Source organism: Oncorhynchus keta, chromosome 34, assembly GCF_023373465.1.
Source record: "Oncorhynchus keta strain PuntledgeMale-10-30-2019 chromosome 34, Oket_V2, whole genome shotgun sequence".
Classification (NCBI taxonomy): Eukaryota; Metazoa; Chordata; class Actinopteri; order Salmoniformes; family Salmonidae; genus Oncorhynchus; species Oncorhynchus keta.
In genome coordinates this window covers 64176925-64203397 of record NC_068454.1, presented here as the reverse complement: position 1 = coordinate 64203397, position 26473 = coordinate 64176925, and the positions used below count along the sequence as shown (strand labels likewise).

Here is a 26473-nt window from a genome sequence, read left to right as displayed (position 1 = left end):
GGCATTCTATGATGGTGACACATTGAAAGTCACTGAGTTATTTAGTAAGGCCTTTCTACTGCCAATGTTTGTCAATGTAGATTGCATGCTGTGTGCTTGATGTTATACATGTTTCTGAAATAGCCGAATCCACTAATTTGAAGGGGTGTCCACATACTTTTCTATATAGAGTGTATTTTTAGTACTGGCTAACCACATTATATGTTATAGCAATCTGTCAGTCAATGACGTGATACGCAACCATTGATTGATGCTTGCAAACGCAACCTATATGTGGTTAGCTGATAAATACCTATCAGGCATTGTATGATCTGTCAGGAGTCAGAAATATCCAAGCAGTGGAACATGACCTGAGTATTCACTCAGTAGGGAGTCGAGGCAGTTATCTTCTCTACTATTGTTGGATCCCAGTTTACTAGGGGAGTAGCCTGCCTTCTTTCATAATAGGGCCTGTTGACCAATCCTGAAACAAATTATGAAGAAAAAAAAGACCAAAAAACATGGTAAACCAGTGTGAGCCACTTATCCCTGACCCGTCCTGTTTATGACTGCACGTCCCAGTCCAGCCCAACCCAGCCTTGCACTCACTCCCATATTTTTTGAACAAGTCAAGTGACGCCACTACTCCCTGTAGCCATATTGTTATTACTTTCAAGGCAACGAGTGAGCCGCTACCCGCCGACAGCAAGGTAGAGTGCGACTGACAAGTGTGGAATTTCATTAAAACGAAGCTACAAGTTACGTGTAAATTTCTGGCCGAAGTTAAAATCGGGTATGTGCTTTGTTGGAATGATATCTCACTATTTATGTTATATTCTTAGCCAGTCACAGCTACTGTAGCTAGCTAACGTTAACTCACCACTTGTCCACTGCACTGCGCTAACACTACAGCAGCTAAGTTAGCTAGTAAGTTGGAAACGGGACCGAATGGAGGATTTAGCTAGCCTTTGCATTAACATTGTGGCTAATGAGCGTAGCTAGCAACTAAATAAATAAGTTGATCTAGCTAGCGCTACACCAATTATGAATTATTTTGAGATAACGTTGGCCAAGTTAACCACGCGAGTAATCTTTAGTAGCTAATGTTAGCTAGTTAAACAGTACACCATAGTTCGCTAACGACGTCTATCGTATTTAGCGCCCATTGACGATAGTATCGTCTGACTGGGGGTGTTTTGTTTAAGAGCCCCGACGCTTGTTCTAAACGTTAACGCATCGTTTGCGGTAGGGTTTTGAAAACATAAGAAACGTATCTTTCATATCAGTAGGTGGGAAAAAGTACTCAATTTTCATTCTTGAATAAACATAAAGATACCTTAATAGAAAATGACTCAAGTAAAATATAAGTCACACAGTCAAATACTACTTGAGTAAACGTATTTGGTTTTAAATATACTTAAGGAGCTATCAAAAGTAATTGGAATTGCCAAAATATACCAGATCAAAGACTGTAGGGATGAACAGGGATGTTCTCTTGACAAGTGTGTCAATTGAACCATTTTCTTGGCTAAATGTAACAAGTACTTTTGGTTAGCAGGGAAATAAATGTATGGCGTAAAAGGTACAATATGTTCTTTAGGAATGTAGTGAAGTAACAAATATTTTAAAAACATATAAACAAAAGTACAGCCCCCTCCCCCCAAAAATGTAATTAATGTAATCTGATAGTCATGGAACCTTATGACATTGTCCACACAGGGCATCTGAACACACAAAATACACCTGGATGATTTTCATTACATGTTGGATGTTTTATTTAACTTTTGTACACCTGTGGTGTTCCCGGTCAACAATGACCAGTCATTAGAAATGAATGGGTGAGATGACAATTAGTGTATAAAATTGAGTTCAGGCACATGCCCATTCATCAGATGGACACTTCCTCTCCCAGACCCCCACATGCATGTGTGTTTGAGCACACACACACACCTCACTCCCCTTCTTGGCTTCCATGGCAACCCCCATTGAACCTTTCCCCAATAGAATCACCTGTTGGAATTCTCACAAACAATTGCAACATTGTTTCAATAATATTAAGAACTTGCAGCTCTGGTATGTAAAAGCTTTTTTGAGGCCTTGCTCACAATTCATTCTGTGGCAGCACAATGACCAAACAATATACTGTATGTGAGGCTCTTGATCATGACACTGGTGAGGAGGAGAGAGTCCTTGATAAACTGACACAAAAGTAGTCTGTGATAAATGGCACTGTTTCATCTGAGTATTTGTTATAGTCAAAATAATCCATACATTATGCTTTTTTTTAAAAAACTCAACAAGTTGTATAAGCCTAAAGGCTATAAATAGCAAATATAAGTTCAAACTTGTAATGTTCACATGAACTTAAGTTGATAAAAAGATCTAACACAACATTAGGTGACTATGTATTATGGATTTATAATCGGCTATCATTTTGTACCGAGAACACAGAATTAATTAACATGAAACAGACACAACAGGAGGTTTAAAGTATTTTTACTTACAGTAGAAGATGGATGTTTACGTACACCTTAGCCAAATACATTTAAACTCAGTTTTTCACAATTCCTGACATTTAATCCAAGTAAAAATTCCCTCTTTTAGGTCAGTTAGGATCACCACTTTATTTTAAGATTGTGAAATGTCAGAATAATAGTAGAGTGGATTTATTTCAGCTTTTATTTCTTTCATCACATTCCCAGTGGTCAGCTGTTTACATACACTCAATTAGTATTTGGTAGCATTGTCTTTAAATTGTTTAACTTGGGTCAAATGTTTCGGGTAGCCTTCCACAAGCTTCCCACAATAAATTGGGTGAATTTTGGTCCATTCCTCCTGACAGCTAGTGTAACTGGGTCAGGTTTGTTGGCCTCCTTGCTCGCACATGCATTTTCAGTTCTGCCCACAGATTTTCTATAGGATTGAGATCAGGGCTTTGTGAATCCTTAAGCCATTTTGCCACAACTTTGGAAGTATGCTTGGGGTCATTGTCCATTTGGAACACCCATTTGCTACCAAGCTTTAACTTCCTGACTGATGTCTTGAGATGATGCTTCAATATATCCACATACTTTCCCTACCTCATGATTCCATCTATTTTGTGAAGTGTACCAGTCCCTCCTGCAGCAAAGCACCCCCACAACATGATGCTGCCACCCCCTCTGCTTAACGGTTGGGATAGTGTTCTTCGGCTTGCAAGCCTCCCCTTTCCCTCCAAACATAATGATGGACATTATGGCCAAAAAGTTATATTTTTGTTTCATCAGACCAGAGGACATTTCTCCAAAAAGTACGATCTTTGTCCCCATGTGCAGTTGCAAACCGTAGTCTGTTTTTTTTATGGCGGATTTGGAGCAGTGGCTTCTTTCTTGCTGAGCGGCCTTCCAGGTTATTTCGATATAGGACTCATTTTACTGTGGGTATAGATACTTTTGTACCTGTTTCCTCCAGCATCTTCACAAGGTCCTTTGCTGTTGTTCTTGGATTGATTTGCACTTTTCACACAAAAGTACGTTCATCTCTAGGAGACAGAATGCGTCTCCTTCCTGAGCGGTATGACGGCTGCGTGGTCCCGTGATGTTTATACTTGCATACTATTGTTTGTACAGATGAACGTGGTACCTTAAGGCGTTTGGAAATTGCTCCCAAGGACAAACCAGACTTGTGGAGGTCTACAACTTTTTTTCTGAGGCCTTGGCTGATTTATTTTGATATTCCCATGATGTCAAGAGAAGAGGCACTGAGTTTGAAGGTAGGACTTGAAATACATCCACAGGTACACCTCCAATAGGCTAATTGACATCATTTGAGTCAATCAGAAGTTTCTAAAGCCATGACATTTTCTGGTATTTTCCAAGATGTTTAAAAGCACAGTCAACTTAGTGCATGTAAACTTCTGACCCACTGGAATTGTGATACAGTGAACTATAAGTGAAATAATCTCTGTAAACAATTGTTGGGAAAATGACTTGTGTCATGCACAAAGTAGATGTCTTAACCTCCTTGCCAAAACTATAGTTTGTTAACAAGACATTTGTGGAGTGGTTGAAACACTTAGGTTGGAGTCATTAGTTTATGTAAACTTCCAAATTCAACTGTAAGTACTTTACACCACTGCAAAAAAAATCAAAAGGTTAAATGACCTTTTTGTAGGGTTAGGGTACCCACAGAAACATATTTCTATGTTTACAGCCTTTGTTTTCAGCAGTGATGGGGAAACGAAGCTTCCTGAAGCATTGCATATTTCCAGCCAATTGTGTCAAATAGGTTCATTACTCGAGGCTTTGATCAACACTGTGTACACTAGTGGCTCTTGGGAGTCAAAACAATTTAGCACAGCCAAATTATTATAGATGACATCCCACATGCATAGTCTTCTTCCGAAGCTGATGCCTAGCCAATCAGGTGTTTTGCGCCAGGTAGCCTAGTGGTTAGAACTTTGGGCCAGTAACCGAAAGGTTGCTGGGTTGAATCCCCGAGCTGACAAGGTAAAAATCTGTCGTTCTGCCCACTGTTCACCGGTAGGCCATCTTTGTAAGTAAGAATTTGTTCTTACTTGCCTAGTTAAATAAAAATAAGATTTTGTTAGACGAAACGAAGCTTCGGATGTCATTAATCACGTGCCTTTGATAAAGTGATACAAAGCATGCTTAAAAATAAACTGCTTAGCGATTGCCTCTGAGCACCGCCGGTATTAAACGTATCATCACTAGTTTATGGAAGACTGTGGACTAGCTAATTAGCTATCTGCATCACTGACACGTGTGTAAACAAAAGACAGACGCAACAAACATCTTGTCGCTGAAAAATACTGTCGGGTACAACTGTGTTAAAACCGGTTAAAACATTGTATAGTAAGTGTGTGTTTTTAATCTGTGAAATTATTTTGTTGTGAGATGAAAGTAGAGTGATTTCTGTTTCTAGAACCGTACTGCAATTGAGAATCAATGCTTTCTTAAGGGCCCTTCCTAACAATGCAGAGAGAATTGTATAAATAATAGAAAACAAGGAATAAATACGTAATGATAACTTGGCTATATACATGGGGTACCAGTACCGAGTCAATGTGCAGGGGTACGGGGTAATTGAGGTATATGTGTACATATGGGTAAAGTGACTATGCAACAGGATAGATAACAGTAGCAGCAGCGTTTGTGACGAGTCAAAATAGTTAGTGCAAAAAGGGCCAATGCAGATAGTCAGGGTAACTATTTACTAGTCGTATGGCTTGGGGGTAGAAGCAGTTCAGGGTCCTTTTGGTTCCAGACTTGGTTTATCTGTACTGCTTGCTGTTCAGTAGCAGAGCGAACAGTCCATGACCTGGGTGGCTGGAGTCTAACAATTTTAGGGAGTTTTTTTTATTTAAGGACACTGACTAGTATAGAGGTCCTGATGGCAGGGAGCTTGTCCCCAGTGATGTACTGGGCCGTACGCACTACCATTAACACCTTGTGGTTGGATGCCAAGCAGTTGCCATACCAAGTGTTGCAACCATTCAAGATCCTTTCAATAGTGCAGCTGTATAACCTTTTGAGATTCTGAGGGCCCATGCCAAATAGGGCTGTTGCGATCAGAACATTTTTTTTCAATGTCAAAAATAAAAATGTGAAGTAAACCAAACTCTTTGGTCCTTTAAAAACCTGATGTATGTAAAATATTGTGTGCTATATGTTATACCGAACAAAAATATAAATGCAATATGCAACAATTTCAATAATTTTACTGATTTACAGTTCATATAAAGAAATCAGTTAATTGAAATAAATTCATTAGGCCCTAATCTATGGATATCATATGACTGGGCAGCCATGGCTGGGCCTGGGAATGTGTTTTCTCCACAAAGGGCTTTATTACAGTCAGAAATACTACTCATCAGCTGTCCAGGTCAATCCCGCAGTGTTTGAAGCTGGATGTGGAGGTCCAGGGATCTTTTTATTTCAGTTCATGAAACATGGGAACAACACTTTACATGTAGTATTTTAGTTCAGTATAAATCAATGTGTCTCTGGATGACTGATGTTTGTTTCCAACATTATGTATGTTTTCCTAAAGAAGTTGAATCTGCTTTGTGTTTTATTTTCTTGCCAACGCCTTTCGCGATACTGGTATCATCATGAACCTATTGCCAAATCTTTTCAGCCTCCTGAGGGGGAAGAGGCGTTGTCGTGCATTCTAAGAGGCATTGTTGCACCTTCTTCATGACTGTTTGGACCATGATAGTTCCTTAGTCATGTGGACACCGTGGAACTTGAAGCTCTCAACCCACTCGATCCTCTGTTTCCTGTAGTCCACAATCAGCTACTTTGTCTTGCTGACGTTGAGGGAGAGGTTGTTGTCCTGGCACCACCCTGCCAGGTCACTGACCACCTCCCTATAGGCTGTCTCATCATCGTTGGTGATCACGCCTACCACCTTTGTGTCGTCAGCAAACTTAAAGATGGTGTTGGAGTTGTGCATGGCTACAGGAGGGGACTAAGCATGCACTCCCGAGGGGCCTCCATGTTGAAGCTCAGCGTGCTGGATGTGTTATTGCCTACCCTCACTACCTGGGAGCGGCCCGCCAGGAGGTCCAGGGTCCAGTTATAGGGATGTGTTCAGTCCCAGTGTCCTGAGCTTGGAGGGCACTATGGTGTTGGAATGCTGAGATGTAGTCAATAAACAGCATTCTCACATAGGTGCTCCTCTTGTCCAGGTGGCAGAGGGCACTGTGGAATGCAATAGAGATTAACGCTAGGCTCCTTTAGTCCATTATTGGGCTAGTTAATTAGACAGAATTTAGATAGCTAGCCGTTTTGTTGTTTATCACCACATCCAGTACTTAAGTAGCTGGAGAGCTTACAATGGCCATAAATAGGTTCAACTCACTTAGCTAGCTAGCTACCCAACTAGTAATCATGACAAATATCAATCACCATTTAAACTTGTAGAAACTTGAATGCAGAACACCACCACAATGACAGCTCAGCTATCATTAAATGTATTTTATCCTCGTCCCGGGGAGGCAAAGGTGTGTACTTAAAAATAAATTCCTTGCTCGGTTTGTAGAGCAGAATAGTGGGTTTCGATTCCCGGGACCAACCTTACGTAAATATATGCATGCGTACTGCAAGTCGCTTTGGCTAAATGCGTCTGCTTATGGCATATTTTAGCCTTCGCACTACACAACTGATTCAAATGATTAACTCATCAAGCTTTGAGGATTTGAATCCGTTGTGTAGTGCTAAGGCTAAAATATGCAACTCTTTCAGTTGCCAGGACCAAGATTAAGAAATTGCGATTACGACATCCGCTATTTTTTCACCTGGTCAGAGCATCGGCCTTGTACAATTATGTCAAAATTAGAGGTATTGAGCAATCTACCAGTTGCTTTTGCTCTGGTACGAAACATACACGACTACCCCGTGCCTGATGCTGCTTACTCATAACTGTAGAGTAGCCTAGATGGCTTAGGGCAAAAGGACAACGTTGTGCAAGTGTGTCAATAGGCCATTGCCTATTGAATGAAGGTCCTGTCATTTTTTTCCCCCCTTGTGTCGTTTCACGTGGTCAGAGGCAAAGCATAAAATGTGCATCTGAAAAGAAGTACCTACAATATGTTGCTTGACAGTGGTTTTATCCCTTTTTTAAATATTTTTTTTAGCTTAATGGTGTAAAACCAGTTTTCTACCAGCTAGGCCTAGGTGAGGCTAAATGCAGTCGACTTGCCCAGGAGGAGGACTCCCAGCCTCAGGCAACTTGCTGCTCTGCCGCACCGGTACAGGATGTTGCTCTGGTTCCTGTAATCCAATATGGCTCTGTTTATAAATGGATGCAGATTAAATACACTAGAATACTTCCCACTCTGAAACAAATGGGTTGCCTTCGCTTTAGTAGCTCACAGGTATTGCTTAGCTTGCTAAAGTTATCGGTGTAGTGTATGTCAATTGTGCCCATCTTTCTCACCAGGAAGTAGTTCTATCACAGAAAGGCCTATAATGTAATAGTAAATAGTTTCCTGTCGCAACAGGAGGGTTTTTCATATTATGTAAGCATTTCACTTCTGCGTTTGTTGTGCCTGCCTCCAACCTGGCGTTTTTGAAAAAGCACAATTCAGACTCACTTTTGCAGGGCCTTTTTACTTCTGATTTATTCTCTTTTGTCTCATTGAGAGGATTTCACTTGTGACAACTTCACTTTTAGCCACATGAAGGGAAACAAACGATTAGCAAGATGGGCCGTGAGTAGCCTATTTTTTTCTTGCTATTAACAGACAGTTTTATTTTAACGTGGCTAACTGCAAGCCTTACCACTCAACCTTTTTACTGTTCTTTGCTACCTTTTGTATTAAAATGTCCCAGACGTGAATATGATGAACGCATAAGCACATCTGAATGAGTGTAACAGATGTTGTTATGGTGCATTCCTGTGTAGATAAATCCTCACAGTTTCTGCTCCTACAGACACCATGGTTGAGTTTAACGAGCGCTACCAAAAACCTGGAAAGCGTTTGGAAGAGCAGCCATTTCACATGTCATCAGAAAATATCATGTGTTCATACTCAAACCCCATATGGAGTTCAGCTACCCTTTTTTTTCACTTTAAACATCCATCTGTAGTGAAAGCTGCTGCTGAGGGAGCGATCATAGCTTTCTGAGTGAGTGGTATGAGTAACAACAACTTCTCCACATAGAAGCAGAGAGCTTAAGGATCAACCACATGACACAGTGCCCTTTGACCTCTACTACAACTCGGTTGGAAAGAGGCGTGTCAGTCAGAATCTCCATGGTGATTTTACAAGCCTGTGAGCAGTCTGAGCTAATATAATAATAATAATATATGCCATTTAGCAGACGCTTTTATCCAAAGCAACTTACAGTCATGTGTGCATACATTCTACGTATGGGTGGTCCCGGGAATCGAACCCACTACCCTGGCGTTACAAGCGCCATGCTCTACCAACTGAGCTACAGAAGGACCACTAATGCATAGACTTACTAAAGCTCCCACGCTGCCTTTACTGGAAATTGTAGAGGTTGAAATTATGTTGTCAACCTATAGGCCTAGCCTAAGAAATAATGTTAAGACAAAAAGGTACTTTGATCATTTATAGCGTGTCAACTTTTGGCCTGAGAGGCAGCTGAAGTCAAAGGGTGGTGACCTCAAAGGTTTAAGCCAAGTTCATTTGAGTCAGGCACTTTGTCAAAGACAATCATTCAATGATTTTTGTCAATGATCGCCTGTTCCATTAAATCGATTCAGAGGTTTTATGTAGCCTAGCCCCACAACACTGGGGTGGCTTCCCCTCTAGTCAAAGTTAACATCCTTTCTGCCTAATGCTTTTTTTTACTAGCTTCTTAGTCAGCAAAGTTATGGCAAGGACTAAATCTTTCCCTCCAAGGTTCTCGGTAGAGAATAGTAGCTGAATAATTATTAGCCATTTTAAGAGTAGAGTTTATTTTTTTATTTATTTTTGTCCCTCAAACCAGTGTTTATTTTTTAAATTTAAGCTCTCACCTGCACAAGGTTATAATTTAGCCAATTTACAGGTGGCTTCACTGTAATAATTTACACAGTGGAATGTCCCACACCTTCACTTGAAGGTAGAGGTCCCCTAACAAAGGTTAGACTGAAATTCAAATCAAACCTGGTTGCTGTTGGATTGATAAGGGCCCTCCCTGTATTCTGTAAATGCACTGCCCTTTTGCTCTGGTTTAGAGAGCACATCCACAACAGTCCCAAGCCATTGTGCATGTCACGAATTAGGCTTGGGCAGTATACCATATGTCAGGGTATTTGGAAAAAGCCACGGGATGGTTTTTCAATACTGTTGAAACTATTTATTCGTTTTTTTAATACATTTTAATATTTGTAGATAATTTTGAAGTAAATACCTGCAGTCAACTTGTGAAATACTATAGTAGATAAAGAACATTGCGTAATATAGTTAACCTGTCACATTTTTATGAAGTTTACGGTAGTCCCCAGTCACGTGTCACATGGTGTTTGTTTACAAGCAAACTACGACGAGAGATCGGAGCCTTGTGAGTCACTCACTTTTGTGCAGCATGCGCCAGGGGATCTGATTACAGTATGGAATTCAGAACTAAATGTTTGCCAGCTAGATATCTTATAACGTATGTTAAGTCTAAAATGTGCGAAATGTCTGCAGTTGTGCATTTGGTGTGCACATTTAGTAGCTATCTAGCTAAGTGGTTAGCTTATTCCAAAATCAAGCATTAGCTTGGTAGCAGCAGAGAATCCCATCCTGGACCAAGAGCCTTGCTGGCAAATATTTGTTTTGTGTGTGCAGCAAAATTAGTGAGTAGTATTTTTGAGTTACTTGTTTAGTTCAGAAACTGTACAACATGTTTACAATGCGCTCTTTAGCATTTAGTTGGTATTCTCTATTGGGATTTTACAAATACAGTGCATTCGGAAACTATTCAGACCCCTTCCCCTTATCCAATGTTTGTTACGTTACAGCCTTATTCTGACATGGATGTGTTTCCATTGATTATTATTGATGTTTATACAACTTGATTTGAGTCTACCTGTGGTGAATTCAATTGATTGGACATGATTTGGAAAGGTACACACACACACACACACACACACACACACACACACACACCAGTCAATACAAGGTCCCACAGTTGACAGTGCCTGTCAGAGCAAATCCAAGGCCGAAGAAATTGTCAGAGTGCTGAGACAGGATTGTATCAAGGCACAGATCTGGGGAAGGGTACCATATCGACTGTAGTAGCCTAAATGTGAAGTGAAAATGCCATCATGCCACTATATCATCAGAGGCCATTAGGTCAAATGGCTTGTTTTGAAAGGTTACCCCCCCCATATTTGCAGTGACTGGTTTGACCTCAACTTAGCCCTGTCCTATTCAACAGGTCAATGTGCCTGCACTGCACACCTGTTTTAGATATCACATAAACAGCCACTTCACACAACATATTTCCAACCCCCTTATCTCATATTGTGATCATGTAATCCTCTGTAGACATGCTGTGCTCATGGTAAGCCATGAGTGTGTCCTCTGCTGTAAGGCTGTATTTCCTCCGAAGAGGTAAGCGAGGATGAAGTTGTTTGTTGTAAGCTGACAATAACACAGTGCAGTAGTGTTGTCACGATACCAGAATTTTGTCTTCGATACTCAATACCACAACAAATAAAGAAGGCGTATCAGCCAAAGTCAAGTAATGTCACTTGATCCAGACAGATCTTTTGAGTTCAATATCATTGCATTACAATGAGTTTTGTTTCAATTTTTTATAACTACATAACGCTAATCATTTATTTGAGTGGTAAATCTTAGGGATGTGCAACTTTCCCTTTCTTGACGATTCAGTACATACATGGGCTCCAATATGACACAGGAACAATATGTTTTGGTTTTAAACGACTCTGTTTGATTAGAGGAACGATACGATTCGATGCACTGACATTTTGTTGTATAAACACATTCGTTTTCCATTCTAATCTGCAGCTAATGGAGCTTATGAGCTGGGTGCCTCTAAGCTGAATCTGTCTGAGCTGACCTCTCTCACTGTGTGTGTGAATGATGTGTATATGTCAGCGCCTGAGCTGAGCCATAAGCAAGATTCTGCATCTACTACCCCACCTATCAGATAATGGGGATGAAGTTTGCTTTTTGTCCCTCAACTTTCGATATGAAATCCCATCACCAACGAATTTTGACATTTAACTAGGCAAGATAGTTAAGAACCAATTCTTATTTAGAATGAAGACCTACCCCAGCCAAACCCTAACCCGGACAACGCTGGGCCATTTGTGCGCTGCCTTACGGGACTCCCAATCACATCCGGTTGTGATACAGCCTGGAATCGAACCAGGGTCTGTAGTGACGCCTCTAGCACTGAGATGCAGTGCCTTAGACCGCTACGCTTCTCGGAAGCTACCGGTATCTTCTTGCAAGTGTTTTAGCCTGTAATGCTATTGAGTGCAGTGGTTCCTCAGGCCAGGCTATAGCTAGCAAAGAGTAAGTGGAGCAGGGCGGTTGCTCTCTCGCTGTTAGGGGACATCGGCTGCCCTGATAGACATACTTGATCCTCTCTCAATCAGTAGATGATGTTAGGCACATTTGACACTGACAGAAAGTAACAAATTCTAGTAACAAACTTTCATTTTCTAGTATTGAAAAACGACTGAAAGCTCGGTATACCGTGCTTCACTACAATGAAATGGTACCTGTCAGTTCCAAGGACTCAACATATTTTTTTCTGGCTGTCTGACCCTTGGTGATTGTGGCTGGCTGCAGAGTGGGCATTAGCTCGGAGAATGGAGAGTAGAGACTTGGGTGTAGTGAAGTAGTAGCCTGAATTCTTTAGGTGTCTCTGTGAGGAGGCATAGGCTTGTAGCTGTACTGTACAGCTTACATAAACACCTGCTAGTGGGGGTGGTGGTGAAGTCAAATGTCTCACATATACAGTGAGGATGTGCTTATCCTCTCATACAACCTGTGCTACATGGTCCAAGGTGTAGTGAATCATGAGCTTGGCAGTCACACTTTCACTTTAATAGCTGAAATGCTTGAGGCGGATCTTCTCTTCCTGTCTGGTTGAATTATGCTATCCTCCGTCTTTCACGCAATGCTTCCTTCAGTTAAAGGGGCAATCAGCAGTTTCTACATACATTTTAGACTTATGCACTGAGTGTACAAAACATTACAAACGCCTTCCTAATATTGACTTGCACCCACCCACCTTTTTTTTGCCCTCAGAACATGAAATCTCCAAGGTGTCGAAAGCGCTCCACTGGGATACTGTCCCGTGTTCATGCCAATGTTTTCCACAGTTGTCAAGTTGGCTGGATGTCCTTTTGGTGGTGAACCATTCTTGATACACACAGGAAACTACTGAAAAACCCAGCAGTGTTGCAGTTCTTGACACAAACCGGTGAGCCTGGCACCTACTACCATACCCTGTTCAAAGGCACTTAAATCTTTTGTCTTGCCTAATCACCCTTATAATGGCACACACAATTAGTCTCAAAGGCATAAAAATCCTCTCCCCCTTCATCTACACTGATCAATAAGGGATCATATGTTTCAACTGGATGAACCTGGTCAGTTTATCATGAAAAGAGGAGGTTTTCTTAATATTTTGTACACTCAGTGTGAATTATATATGCCCATTGATTCTTGAAGAATTTAACTTATAAATGTCTCATGACCTAAGTTCAACTGTCGTACCCCATCAGAACCCAAACTATAAACATGTTTTACTCCCACTGTTTGTCAACAAAGTAAATACAAATGCTATATAGCCTTAAAACATGGTTAAAACTATAATTTTGATATATAATGGATGGTGAATCCTTGCATCCATAGCTCTGTCTATGAATTTGAGTGGTTAGATTTCTCAAGCCCCATCCTTTAACTTATTACTGAAACTGGTGGGGAGGTCACTTTGTTATTGTTTTACCTGCTGATTGCCGCTTTAAGGTCATGAATTCGTGTTTTGGTGAGCGGTGTAAAAATCACTTGATGCTCATCTCTTCAGATTAATGTGTGCAGGGTAATTACTTCCCCTGTAGGAGGAGGCTGTGGCAAACTGTGCATACACCAAAAACATGAGCCCCTCCCAACAGTGAGGTTGATAAGCTACCACACCACAAGAGTTTATAAACCCAGAGGTGCAACATCGCGAGACTTCCAGAAACGTCTGTGAAATAGACTAAGCAGACAGTTTGGGGTTTGAGCAGTCAATGAGAGAAGTGAAATTCTTTCTTATTAGTTTATTTTCTCAGTCTAAAGGCACAACTTAGATTCAAGTCAATGTCTAAATAAGTAGTTGAACATGTTTTTACTCCAACCTCGTGAAAAATCAAAACGTGTTAGTTTAGTTTCGTCAAAAACAACTTTATATTGAGTGCCTTTGCTTTGACGGCCTGCACATGCAAAGTTTGGCGCCAGACGACCGTTAGACCTGCTGATGTGTTTCTACACATGAGCTTAGCTAGCCAACGTCGCCATGACATCGCCTACAAGCGTGATCTTGGATTTCTATTGGCGAAGCAGTTTCTGCCTGTCTTTGACCTCTCATATGCAAAAGCAGCAGCATCCTTCTCAACAACATAACTCTCTTAATTGGTTTTGCTTGTTTTGGAGATTTCTGTTTGGGTTAGAGCATACAAACACCTCTCTTTCTTCCGGCACTTTCATTCTCTTGGTATCGGAGTCAGTTCTCTGTCTTGCCAGGGTTCATGAGACATGGGCCGGTATAGAACTGCATTGCACTTTGACTCAAACAGTGATCCTCAACAAGTTTTCTAGTGTCTGACAGTTAGGCTAAGTAATGTTGTAGCCCAGCATTGAGAAGAAAGGTTGAATGTCCCCTGCTGCTTCCCTCTGTCTGCTTCATGAAGACGAGGGTTTTGCAATGGTGACCCATCTGGGGAAACCTTGGGTTATTTTTAGATGTACTGTCTCCCAATTTGATACTGAAAGAAGACCGTTTTGCATTGGGTGCCTCTTCTGTTCAACGTTACAGGAAGGTAAGGGCAAGGAACCATTCATTATGAGAGCCAGGCCTTTTTAAAGCTGTTGTTTATAGGCAGTGTCTCCTATACCATTAGTTTATTATGACCATTACACCATGTAATTGGATGCCCTCCTGTCTATGGAAAATGTTAGCATTATTGGCCTTGATGTTGCCTCAGGAAGATGTTGGGTGGCAACTGTGTTCATTAGGCCCTCCCCACACACTCCTATAAACCTAACATAGAAAACATTGTGGGGAAAAGAAGAACTAACATGAGTGTTGACTTTCCCTAAGTTGTCCTATTTTCATGTCTGCCCAATGTTGGTTATATTTTCACAACCTCAATCTGCTTCTTGGCGAAATGTCTAGAAAAATAAACTTGAAAGAGTGAGAGGACAGAGCTCGTAATTAGGGATGCACGATATATCAGTGAACATATCGGAATCGGACAATATTAGCTGAAAATGCCAACATCGGTATCGGCCGATGTCTAGTTTTATGCCAGATGTGCAAAACCTATGAGAAAGCTGTAGTGCATACTAGAGGTCTACCGATTACGATTTTTCTACGCCGATACCGATTAATCTATTTATTTATATATATTTGTAAGAATGACAATTACAACAATACTGAATGAACACTTTTATTTTAATGTGATTATAATACATAAAATCAATTTAATCTAAAATAAATTAAACATGTTCAATTTGGTTTAAATAATGCAAAAACAAAGTGTTGGAGAAGAAAGTAAAAGTGCAATATGTGCCATGTAAAAAAGCAAATGTTTAAGTTCCTTGCTCAGAACATGAGAACATATGAAAGCTGGTGGATCCTATTGACATGAGTCTTCAATATTCCTAGGTAAGAAGTTTTAGATTGTAGTTATTATAGGACTATTTCTCTCTATACCATTTTGTATTTCTTATATCTTTGACGATAGGATGTTCTAATAGGTACTTTAGTATTGCCAGCCTAATCTCGGGAGTTGATAGGCTTGAAGTCATAAACAGCGCAATAAGCATTGCGAAGAGCTGCTGGCAAACGCAGTAAAGTGCTGTTTGAATGAATGCTTACGAGCCTGCTGCTGCCTACCACCACTCGGACTGCTCTATCAAATCATAGACTTAATTATAATATAATAGACACACAGAAATACGAGCCTTAAGTCATTAATATGGTCAAATCCGGAAACTATCACTTCTAAATTTTAGAAGAAGAGAAAAAAAGTTTATTCTTTCAGTGAAATACGGAACCATTCTGTCTTTTATCTAACGGGTGGCATCCATAAGTCTAGATATTGCTGTTACATTGCACAACCTTCAATGTTATGTCATAATTACGTACAATTCTGGCAAATTAGTTTGCAACGAGCCAGGTGGCCCAAATTGTTGCATGCAATGAACGCAAGAGAAGTGACACAATTTCCTTTAGTTTAATATTGCCTGCTAACATGAATTTCTTTTAACTAAATATGTATCCACGTTTAAAAATATATACTTCTGTGTATTGATTTTAAGAAAGGCATTGATGTTTATGGTTAGGTACATTCGTGCAACGATTTATTTATTTTTCTTGCAAATGCGCTTTTGTTAAATCATCCCCCGTTTGGTGAAGTTGACTGTCTTTTGTTAGGAAGAAATGGTCTTCACACAGTTCGCAACGAGCCAGGCGGCCCAAACTGCTGCATATACCCCGACTCTGTTGCACAGAACGCAAGATGTGACACAATTTCCCTAGTTAAAAGAAATTAATGTTAGCAGGCAATATGAACTAAGTATGCAGGTTTAAAAATATATACTTGTGTATTGATTTTAAGGCGTTGATGTTTATGGTTAGGTACACATTGGTGCAAAGACTGCTTTTTTCACGAATGCACTTGTTAAATCACCTGTTTGGCGAAGTAAGCTATGATTCAATGATAAATTAACAGGCACCGCATCGATTATATGCAGCGCAGGACAAGCGAGAACTACACAGGGTTGATGATATTACTAGTTAACTAGTGATTATCTTAAGGTTGATTGTTTTTTTGTAAGATACGTTTAATGCTAGCTAGCACTTTACCTTGGCTCCTTGCTGCATTCGCATAACAGGTAGTCAGCCTGCCACGCAGTCTCCTCGTGGAGTGCAATGTATCAGATCAGTGTCCAAAAATGCAGATTACTGATTTGTTATGAAAGCTTGAAATCGGCCCTAATTAATCGTCCATTCCGATGAATCGGTCGACCTCTAGTGCATACCTATATAATGAAGGTACATCACTTAATGATGCAAAATTTTGCGCTATATGTGCAACACAGCATTCCTCAACTACCCCACAATGTCTGCTGTGTGGATCGAGCTGTCAAACAGTCATTTGAAAGAGTAACAAAATTTCAGCGAGACAGCTCAAAGGCAAAATCTATTAAAGCTACGATAATGGCATTCGTAGCCCTTGACAATCAACTGTTCGCCGACTGGTCGAGCACGGGTTAACACTACCAAGTGCTCTATTTTTCAGATGTTGCCCTAACGGAGGTACAATGTAATAGCGTCAATGTATGTCAAGAAGCTAATAGCATACTATGGAATGTCGTTTGGGTCTTTGCGTGTCAAAAAATATACAGTAGCACTGTCAAAGCTGTACAAAAATTCAGCAAACAAGCAAAACACTGGCTTGGTAATAAAGCATTATTTGTTTGACCGCAACTTCTGTGGTAGCTAACTTTAACTTGTTACCTAGCTAGTACCAAATACAACGCAGCCTGAAAACAACGACCAGTAGAAACTTCCATCATTTTCATTATTCTTAGCAATGATTTAGGAATCCGTGTGAGTAAGTATTGTTGTTCGCCTATTGATGGTGGTTGATGGTTATCCTGTATGTGTTTTGGCTAGGTACTTTTTTGCTATGTTATTTTTGTTTGAGTTTTAATAGAACTCTTGAAATCAAGTCTTTAATCTGTCATTATTAATAACAGTACTAAATCTTTCCGGGACATACACACGTGTTTGATGCGATGACTGATGAGTAATTACCCTGTTCCAGTGCGTATTTTCTTTCGTCACTGATCATTTGGACAAATCACAATTTCACAGGTGTGCTCATCGTTAACATTTCAGGGAGGGGACATTTGGCCCATAAACTAGCCTGTAACCTGCAAGGAGAGGTGGTTGGAGCTACAGCTCTGCTTCCCCTCCTCGTTCTGGTGTCTTTTCTAGCTAGTTTGCCCTAGGAACTTAATCGAGCATCTGCAATCATGCATCATGTGATTTCTTGGGATTTTAGTTATGGATTTCCGAGATTACTCAATACTAGGTAGTGGACCCTGTATACCCTAATCTATTTGACAGCAGCACATCTATAGCATTAAAATGTTGAAGTTAATTCAGTCCGTATGTGCTTACTCTTTCAGGCAGTGCACTGTTTGACCCGTTGTGCTGAAGGTGGTGTATGACCCGAGCTTAGCTGAAAGGACATGAGATGTTTTTCTGTCTTCCCCATCTGTTTACTGCGTGTCACACTGAAGAAGAGGAGGCGGCGTGAAAGTGAGACTGATGTCTTGTAGGTCATTATGCTGTTATTTTGGATGAGAGCTGGAATCTGCATCTTCGGAACTAAATCTATTCAATCCACTGAAGCAGTACATGTACTTTACTCATAAGCTTTAAGACATGTTAGGCCTGTTACTGTATAAAGTTAATGCAAAATCTTTAGCCTCACTCTGAAGCACTTTTCTCTGAAATGGCATAGGCCTCCCTTTCCACTCTGTGTTTAACTTTGCAGAGGTGAGTCACAGTAGTTCAGTCACAACCAGGATTGGCAGTTGGTTTTGTCCCAACATGTTGGGCCCTTCAGATGAAAATGACCACGCCTAACCCGGTGGGCGCAGAGCATCACACTATGCTTTTTCCATTTACATGTAGGTGTTTGAATCGATGCCTCCATGCAGCCTCACCACCGCAAAGTATTGCTTTTTTAATATATTTTTTTACAGTGTAACGAGATCAAGATCATCTGTTGTAATCAGACGTGTTGAAAGGTTTAGGCCTTCTCTCTTTCTATTGGGCATTAAGTACCAATGAAGAGACCAAGCAGTCTTGTATCTTTCTCTTAACCAAACTCCCTATGATTTATTTCCCTGACACAATCCTTCATCTCTTTTTTTTCTCTTTCTTTTCTTTCTTTCTCAGGCCCGGCTCTAGATCTCCTCTTCCTCTTGACTGCAGCTGAAGCTTGTCGTCATGGCAGTAGGCAGTGAGGCCTCACTAACAGGGCTAACATGTCTCTAAATAATGTCCCTCCCCCGGCAGGGGCACATAAGGCCCTGTACTCTATGGCTCCATATCACCTGTTGTCAATAGTGTTAGCTCTCTGGGCTAGGTGGCTAATGCACAGATCACTGTGAGCCCGTGTGCCCTCCCTGCCTGTAACCTCGCCCCAGTGCTTATGTTAGTCTTAGCTCCTGCTGCTAATTAGCACAATCCCAGAGCAGCAACAGTGGGGCCAGGCCTGGAGTGAAATTGCGAGTGAAACCACTCCATATTAGAGATCTGCCAGCGGTGTGTTTACCTATGTTTTGAATTTGTCTTGGTATCAACATCAAGAGATGGCATAGTTGAGTAGGCTATGTGTATGCGGTTCTGTATGCTTGATTTGAGATTGGTGATCAAAAATAATGTGCCTTTAGTATCATATGCATGAGACGCATGTGTGCATCACCAGTTCAAACAACTGAAGTCTGTCCCTCTTGCAAGGTACCATCCCCAGGCCTACAGGGCAAATGCAGCCTTTCTCATCAATTACCTTTGACTTTGGAGACACTTAGAAATATCCTTGTTTTTGAAAGAAAAGCATCCCAGAGTCGCCTCTTCACTGTTGACGTTGAGACTGGTGTTTTGCGGGTACTATTTAATGAAGCTGCCAGTTGAGGACATGTGAGGCGTCTTTCTCAAACTAGACAGTAATGTACTTGTCTTCTTGGTCAGTTGTGCACCGGGGCCTCCCACTCATCTTTCTATTCTGGTCAGAGCCAGTTTGTGCTGTTCTTTGAAGGGAGTAGTACACAGCGTTGTACGAGATCTTCAGTTTCTTGGCAATTTCTCGCATGGAATAGCCTTCATTTCTAAAAACTAGAATAGACTGATGAGTTTCAGAAGAAAATACTTTGTTTCTGGCCATTTGAGCCTGTAATCGAACCCACAAATGCTGATGCTTCAGATACTCAACTAGTCTAAATAAGGCCAGTTTTATTGCTTCTTTAAACAACACGACAGTTTCAGCTGTGCTAACATAATTGCAAAATGGTTTTCTAATAATCAATTAGCCTTTTCAAATTATTAACTTTATTATCTAACACAACGTGCCATTGGAACACAGAAGTGATGGTTGCTGATAATGGGCCTCTGTACGCCTATGTAGATATTCCATAAAAAATCAGCCGTTTCCAGCTACAATAGTCATTTACAACATTAACAATGTCTACACTGTGTTTCTGATCAAGTTGATGTTATTTAATGGACAAAAACAGGTTTATTTCAAAAACAAGGACATTTCTAAGTGACCCCAAACCTTTTGAACGGTAGTGTATATGAATATATAATTACACGCTCCCACTCAGTGCCTTTGCTCGAAGATGGGTCACAGCAGAGAAATGTCTGTTTGCTTTGCTTGTTTTGGATTCACTCCAAAGAGTGAGAGAGATGAGGGGAGCATCTACCTTTTGGGATAGAGATGAATCAGGAGGATGAGCTGCAGGATCAAATCAAATTGTATTTGTCACATGCACCGAATACACCAGGTAGACCTTCAAGTGAAATGCTTACTTACAAGCCCTTAACCAACAATGCAGTTTTAAGAAAAAAGTTTTAAAAATAAATAAAATAAAATAATTAGAGTAGCAGTAAAATAAGAGTAGCGAGGCTATATACAGGGAGTACCAGTACAGAGTCAATGTGCAGGGGCACAGGTTTGTCACTGTAATATGTACATGTAGGTAGTCTTAAAGTGACTATGGATAGCCATTTGTCTAGATGATCATGAGTCTTATGGCTTGGGGGTAGAAGCTGTTACAAAGCCTTTTGTGTTTAGACTTGGCGCTCTGGTACTGCTTGCCGTGCGGTAGGGTGACTGGAGTCTTTGATAATTTTTAGGGCCTTCCTCTGACACCTCCTGGTATAGAGGTCCTGGATGGCTGGAAGCTTGACCCCAGTGATATACTGGGCCGTACGCACTACCCTCTGTAGTGCCTTGCGGTTGGAGGCCGAGCAGTTGCCATACCAGGCAGTGATGGTGCAGCTGTAGAACTTTTTGAGGATCTGAGGACCCATGCCAAATATTTTCAGTCTTCTGAGGGGGGAAAAGTCTTTGTTGTGCCCTCGTCACGACTGTCTTGGTGTGCTTGGAACATGATAGTTTGTTGGTAATGTGGACATTAAGGAACTTGAAGCTCTCAACCTGCTCCACTACATTGAGTAGCATTCTCACGTTGGTGTTCCTTTTGTCCTGGTGGGAAAGGGCAGCGTGGAGTACAATAGCGATTGCATCTGTGGATCTGTTGAGGCGGTATGCAAATTGGAGTGGGTCTAGGGTTTCTGGGATAATGGTGTTGATGTGAGCCATGACAATCCTTTCAAAGCACTTCATGGCTACAGACATGAGTGCTACGGGTCAGTAGTCATTTAGGCAGGTTACCTTAGTGTTCTTGGGCAAATGGGACTTTCTGGTTTCATGCCATGGTTCTGTGAAGCTGCAGATGGAGGTGTCCTCAGGATAGAGAGAGCGAGGGAGTTAGATTGGGGGAGACCGATGGTGTCTTCTGGGCAGAGAGCGAGGTTAAGGAGGCGATCGAGTAACGGAGAATGTCATCATTAGGAAAGTTAGATAGGAGCAGCTTGGTTTTTCTACTGGTATGTCAGAACCTGTTAGAATATAATGTCACAGTGAAATTCTGTACTGGTACATTAAAGGGATAGTTCACCCAAGTTACATATTGGTTTCCTAACTCTAAGTGGTCTATAGACAAGGTATGACAGCAATCCATGCTTTGGTTTCTCTTTCAACATTTTCCAAGTCATGGGACTGATATTAGCGTTTTTCGTGCTTCATGTTTAAAGCATCATCAAGTGACTTTATTGAGCTTTACAATCAATGTGAGATACTTTCAGATAATTTGGATATGACGTGTGAAAAAAGCTATCGGTCCCATGACTTGAGTGGGATTTGTGCCTCAAATGCCCCAATGTTAGCATGTGGAAACCGTGCCAGGCAAACTAAACCAAAGCGCAGATTGTTATACCTTCTCCATCAACTGCTTACAGGGCATAATTTAGTAATTTCTGTGAACTATCCCTTTAAGACCCATATTAAACTCTTTGATTTTGACACCCATCTTTGGTGGACACCGTTATTCTGCAGCTATCAACCTTCATTAAAATGTTTGTCCAGATCTGTTTTTGGGGACGATGGGCGTTATTAATACTAAGTGTGTGTGTGTGTGTGTGTGTGTTCATCGTTCTTTGAAGCAGTTTTCCCCCTATAATCATTTAGCAGCGGTGCCGCCACTGGAAAAAAAATACATATTTCTGCCAAGATACGCTTTTAAGATCAGAGTGGCAAGTCACAACAAGTTGCATATCTTCCTCAGATTTTCATCAGCTCGTCCGAGAACCTCCCAAGGTAATTTGTAATCCTGGAAGTGTAGCCAACCCATAGAGAGGGAGAGGATTCTAGTGCCCAAGGGTCTGTTTTAGCGTGGGCAACGCTATTGAGGACTTTCACCATTTTGAAGAAGTTAGCATGGTGGGACTTCCTATGAGTAAAGGAAGGACCACATAATTCCATCCATGTCATCAGGAGGGATCAGCCAGTGAATTATACTTGTAAGAAAACATTCCATAACTGCAGGTGGCAGTAAATGTATACCTGTTCAAACCGTACACTTCAGGTGGCAATATGCACTCTTTCACTTTGTTTACTAACTCATAGAAGTACTAGAGGAAAAACGTTTGACTACTTCAAAATGGAGATGGCCAACCTTATTAATAGATGTATTTAATAATTGTTAGCTAAGAGTTACGTTACGCTAGTTAAATTACCTTTTGGGTTAATATAGAATGGTCTGGTGATGTCATTGAGATTAAGAGAGAAAATTAAACTGTCCTTGATTTTCAGATGAATTTTAAAGGAAGATAACATGTATTTTGGAGTAGGATGTTCAACAAAAAAATGCTAATTTTGAGTGAGTCTTAAGTTAATAAAGCAGCTGACTAAATGAGAGGCCTAGTCCATGTTCTCTATTGAAACGCGTCTGTGTTGCCTGCCACATATTTCCTATATCGCTTTTCATATTCTTATAATGCAATGAACTGGATGACACTTTTTTTTCCACTTTCAATCTTTGTATCGCAGCTTTGAGGGGGTATTTGCTCAAAATTAAAACACAATTGTTTTTCTCTCCCTCCTCTGTCTGCTCCAGGCGAGTCTAAGATGGTGGACCGGCTGGCGAACAGCGAGGCCAACTCCAAGCGGATCCAGGTAGTCGAGGGCTGCTTCGGCGCGGCGGGCCAGCCACTGGTCATACCGGGCCGTGTACTCATCGGTGAGGGTGTGCTCACCAAGCTGTGTCGCAAGAAGCCCAAGGCGCGCCAGTTCTTCCTGTTCAACGACATCCTGGTGTACGGCAACATTGTCATCCAGAAGAAGAAGTACAACAAGCAGCACATCATCCCGCTGGAGAGCGTCACCATCGACACGGTGGCTGACGAGGGCGACCTGCGGAACGGCTGGCTCATCAAGACACCCACCAAGTCCTTCGCTGTCTACGCCGCCACCGCTACTGAGAAGTCAGAGTGGATGAGCCACATCGGCAAGTGCGTGGGCGACCTGTTGGAGAAGAGTGGCAAGGCACCGACTGGCGAGCACGCCGCCGTCTGGATACCAGACTCGGAGGCTACCCTCTGCATGCGCTGCCAGAAGATCAAGTTCACGCCCCTCAGCCGCCGCCACCACTGCCGCAAGTGCGGTTATGTGGTTTGTGGCCCGTGCTCTGACAAGAAGTTCCTGCTGCCCAGCCAGTCATCCAAGCCGGTGCGTGTGTGTGAGTTCTGTTACCTGCAGCTGGCCTCCGCAGGAGGGGGATGGGCTTAGGCCCACGCTCGGACTCCTACAGCCGGTCAGGGTCAAAGTTCAACAACGTGTCGGACGACGAAGATGAGGAGGACAGCAGTGACTGAGGAAGGCCTTCCTGACAGCCTTCCATCTTTCCCCTTTTATTAATCAATTAGCAATATTCCACTAATAATTACTTTTTTGTATCCCTCCACAGCTTAAAAATAGCGTAGGAAGATTAATTCATTGGACAGCAGTGTTTTGAAGAAACATTCTCTTTTTTCTTCTTGCTGAAATAAATGTTTTTTAATGATAATATAGTGAAATGCCTGATGGGAATTGTAGTAAGTTCGGTTAAAAATATCCCTCACACTATTAGTAGTATGGCTGTTTCCTGTATGGCATGCTCCATAGTACATCCTCTTTGTTCTCCATTACACAGTGGACCTCACTACAGGAGTGAATGATGCTAGGAGTAATGTAGCACCTCTCATTGTCCTCTCTGCTAATGTCATCCTTGCTTCTATTACATTCTTGATTTCATTTCCCCTTATAATTTTTTTTATATTTTTTTTTACCAATGAACCTTAAGAGGTGTGTTTACATGCCTCAATGCTGATATTTCTGCGGGGAGAAGTGATTAGCATTCAGTCACACTTTACATAGTCTTACCTACCCCTTTAAATATTTCAGGTAAAGTACCTGTAGGTGCTTTTTTTTCTCGGTTTTTAAACTGCTTCAGTATTTTCTAACATAAATAACCCCTCCTTAACTAACCTCTCAAATGATTCCAGTATCAAAGCCAGAAACGTGAACAGTCTGATATGTTGTCTGTTGATTTGTCTTTTGTAGTTAGTTGCTTATGACAAATCGGCTAAAGCTTTACAATTGTATGGTGAAGCTCCTCTAGGTGTGTGTCTTAGCATAGAGTGGTGGCCAACTTTCAGTTTTGAAGTTTTTCTCCACAGCTTAACTTGTAATAGCATGTATTTGAAATGCACATAGTCATCCCAAAAATGTACCTCACACAGACCTTAATTTTCACACAGTGCCTTTTGAGAAAGTGAGTTGTCTGGGCAGGACTGTTTTAATGAGATATTGCATCAGACCCTAGTACTGTAACTTCTGTTTTGAGGCTGTGTTCTGTCGGTATAACCCTATGTTGAATAATGGCTGTAGGGAGAAGTTTGTGTGATCATTGTGTGTGTGTAGATACACTAGAAAGCTTTACTTCTGATATTTTTTACTAAATCAGAGAAGAAAACATGCACCTAAAAATACAGTCATGGTTTATAAGGTACTGTCCAGTGTTGGAGATGGGGTTTTGGTTCATCTAGAGTATTTGGCAAGTTTCTGGCTGGAGTTTCCACTGAGTGCCTCTAGTGCTGTGAGAGCAGAAACTTGACCTGTGATGATCAGGAAATCAGCCCATTGTCTTACAGTGGTCTCCTCAGTATGTGACTGCTTCCTAACCTGCCCTCAAAGTTCCAGGGTATCCTGACCTGTCAGAAAATAAAGCTGAACTGAACTTGCCTGACCACAGAGAACGGGATATCATTGCATAACGTACAGGAAGTGTCTACCATTGACTTCTCTCAGAGGAACCGAGACCATCCCTGCCCCCTCCTGTCCCTCTTCCAACTGAGCTTCCCTATAAGGTATGGCCAGTCTGTGTCAGCTGACGCTGACATGTGAAAGGCTTGTTGGAGGACCAACAATGACCTACCAACAACCACCATCACTTTTTCACGCTGTGAAGCGAACGTGAAATGCACTAACCATTTCAGGTTTTACACTCTGGGCCAGACAGATCTAATTCACTTTGTCTAGGCATAGCTTATACCCTGTGTTTCCATCGGAATCCTTTCTCTCCTTTTAAAGCAACTTGTTTTTACACTTAAGCAGTCAGGCTCACGGGTGGCATAGACTTGGAAATAATTTGCAGTCTTTCAGAGTAAAATGGAACGTTTATCCTGAGAAGTGTGTGTTTCAGAGTGACGGAACTGGTCAAAGGGATCATTTCTTTCCTTTTAGTTTTTTAGCTTCTCTAAGAAGTAACTGTAGAACCCTATAAAAGTCAATCTCTTTGGCAAGCAATAAGACGTCATACAGTACTTCGACGTAAATCTCCTACCCCGTTGTCTCTTATCAGGTTGTATTGTTGAAGAAGCAGATGCTCAAAATACTACATCACTCACTCTATTGAAGGTTTATCATTATACTCACTTAAGCAAGTTTTGCTGTTGATCCTACTTATAGATATTGGGCACATCTATATTAACGCAAATCCTACCATAATCTGTCGTTTTCTTAACACGTTTGTTTTTCTTCTTTCACCTCACTTAATGAATATTTTGAAATGACTGTTTTAATCCTGTTTGATTTTGTATATTTGTATAGTATTTGGGATTTGTTTTGTACAGTATACTATGTAGTTATACAAATGCCGCTGTTTCAGGTCTCTTGTGGTCGTCTCGTCTTCATGTATGGACCGGATTAAACACCAGCACTTTACTCTTTCTCTGGAGAGAGGTCGTAAACAAGAGCTACAGTGCCCCTGTGACCGTAGACTGACAGGACTGGATTTCCTGTATGATATCACCTCAGGAGAGTGAGATAGGGGGACCTACACAACCTGAGATTTAACATTGTACACCCATTAAGCAAAAATGATGTCTGAACACAGAACTGAGGGAACAATGTGAGATTCTGAAAGAGCATACCATACTGTTTTGAGTTTGTTTTCTTTGCCTGATTATCTGGTGTGGTTTGTTAAACACTCAAGTCTCATGGAATTGAAGTTCTCTCGATTGCTATCGGGTGACGTTTTGTCTTCTCTCAGATTTTGATTTTGATTTAAATTCTTGTTTAAAACATCTTTAATAAAGGGCTTAAACCTGAATGTAATACAGCA

At 41.2% G+C, this 26473-nt stretch overlaps 1 protein-coding gene across 7 annotated transcripts; it reads left to right on the top strand.

Moving 5' to 3' along the window:
- The first annotated feature begins 523 nt into the window (after window positions 1–523).
- On the top strand, window positions 524–26473 carry LOC118367535 (pleckstrin homology domain-containing family F member 2). Of its 7 annotated transcripts, none has more exons than XM_035751110.2 (3): window positions 541–772; window positions 12710–12884; window positions 22928–26473. In XM_035751110.2, the coding sequence occupies exon 3, from the start codon at window positions 22939–22941 to the stop codon at window positions 23596–23598; it is 660 nt and encodes a 219-aa protein (XP_035607003.2). In that variant the 5' UTR covers window positions 541–772; window positions 12710–12884; window positions 22928–22938; the 3' UTR covers window positions 23599–26473. The 7 variants fall into 7 exon arrangements, 6 of the variants coding, with proteins under 6 accessions (XP_035607002.2, XP_035607003.2, XP_052350373.1 ...); XM_052494413.1 differs by lacking the exon at window positions 12710–12884 and adding an exon at window positions 3588–3730; XR_004822128.2 differs by lacking the exons at window positions 541–772; window positions 12710–12884 and adding an exon at window positions 17885–18015 and having other exon boundaries at window positions 22928–25217; window positions 26018–26473.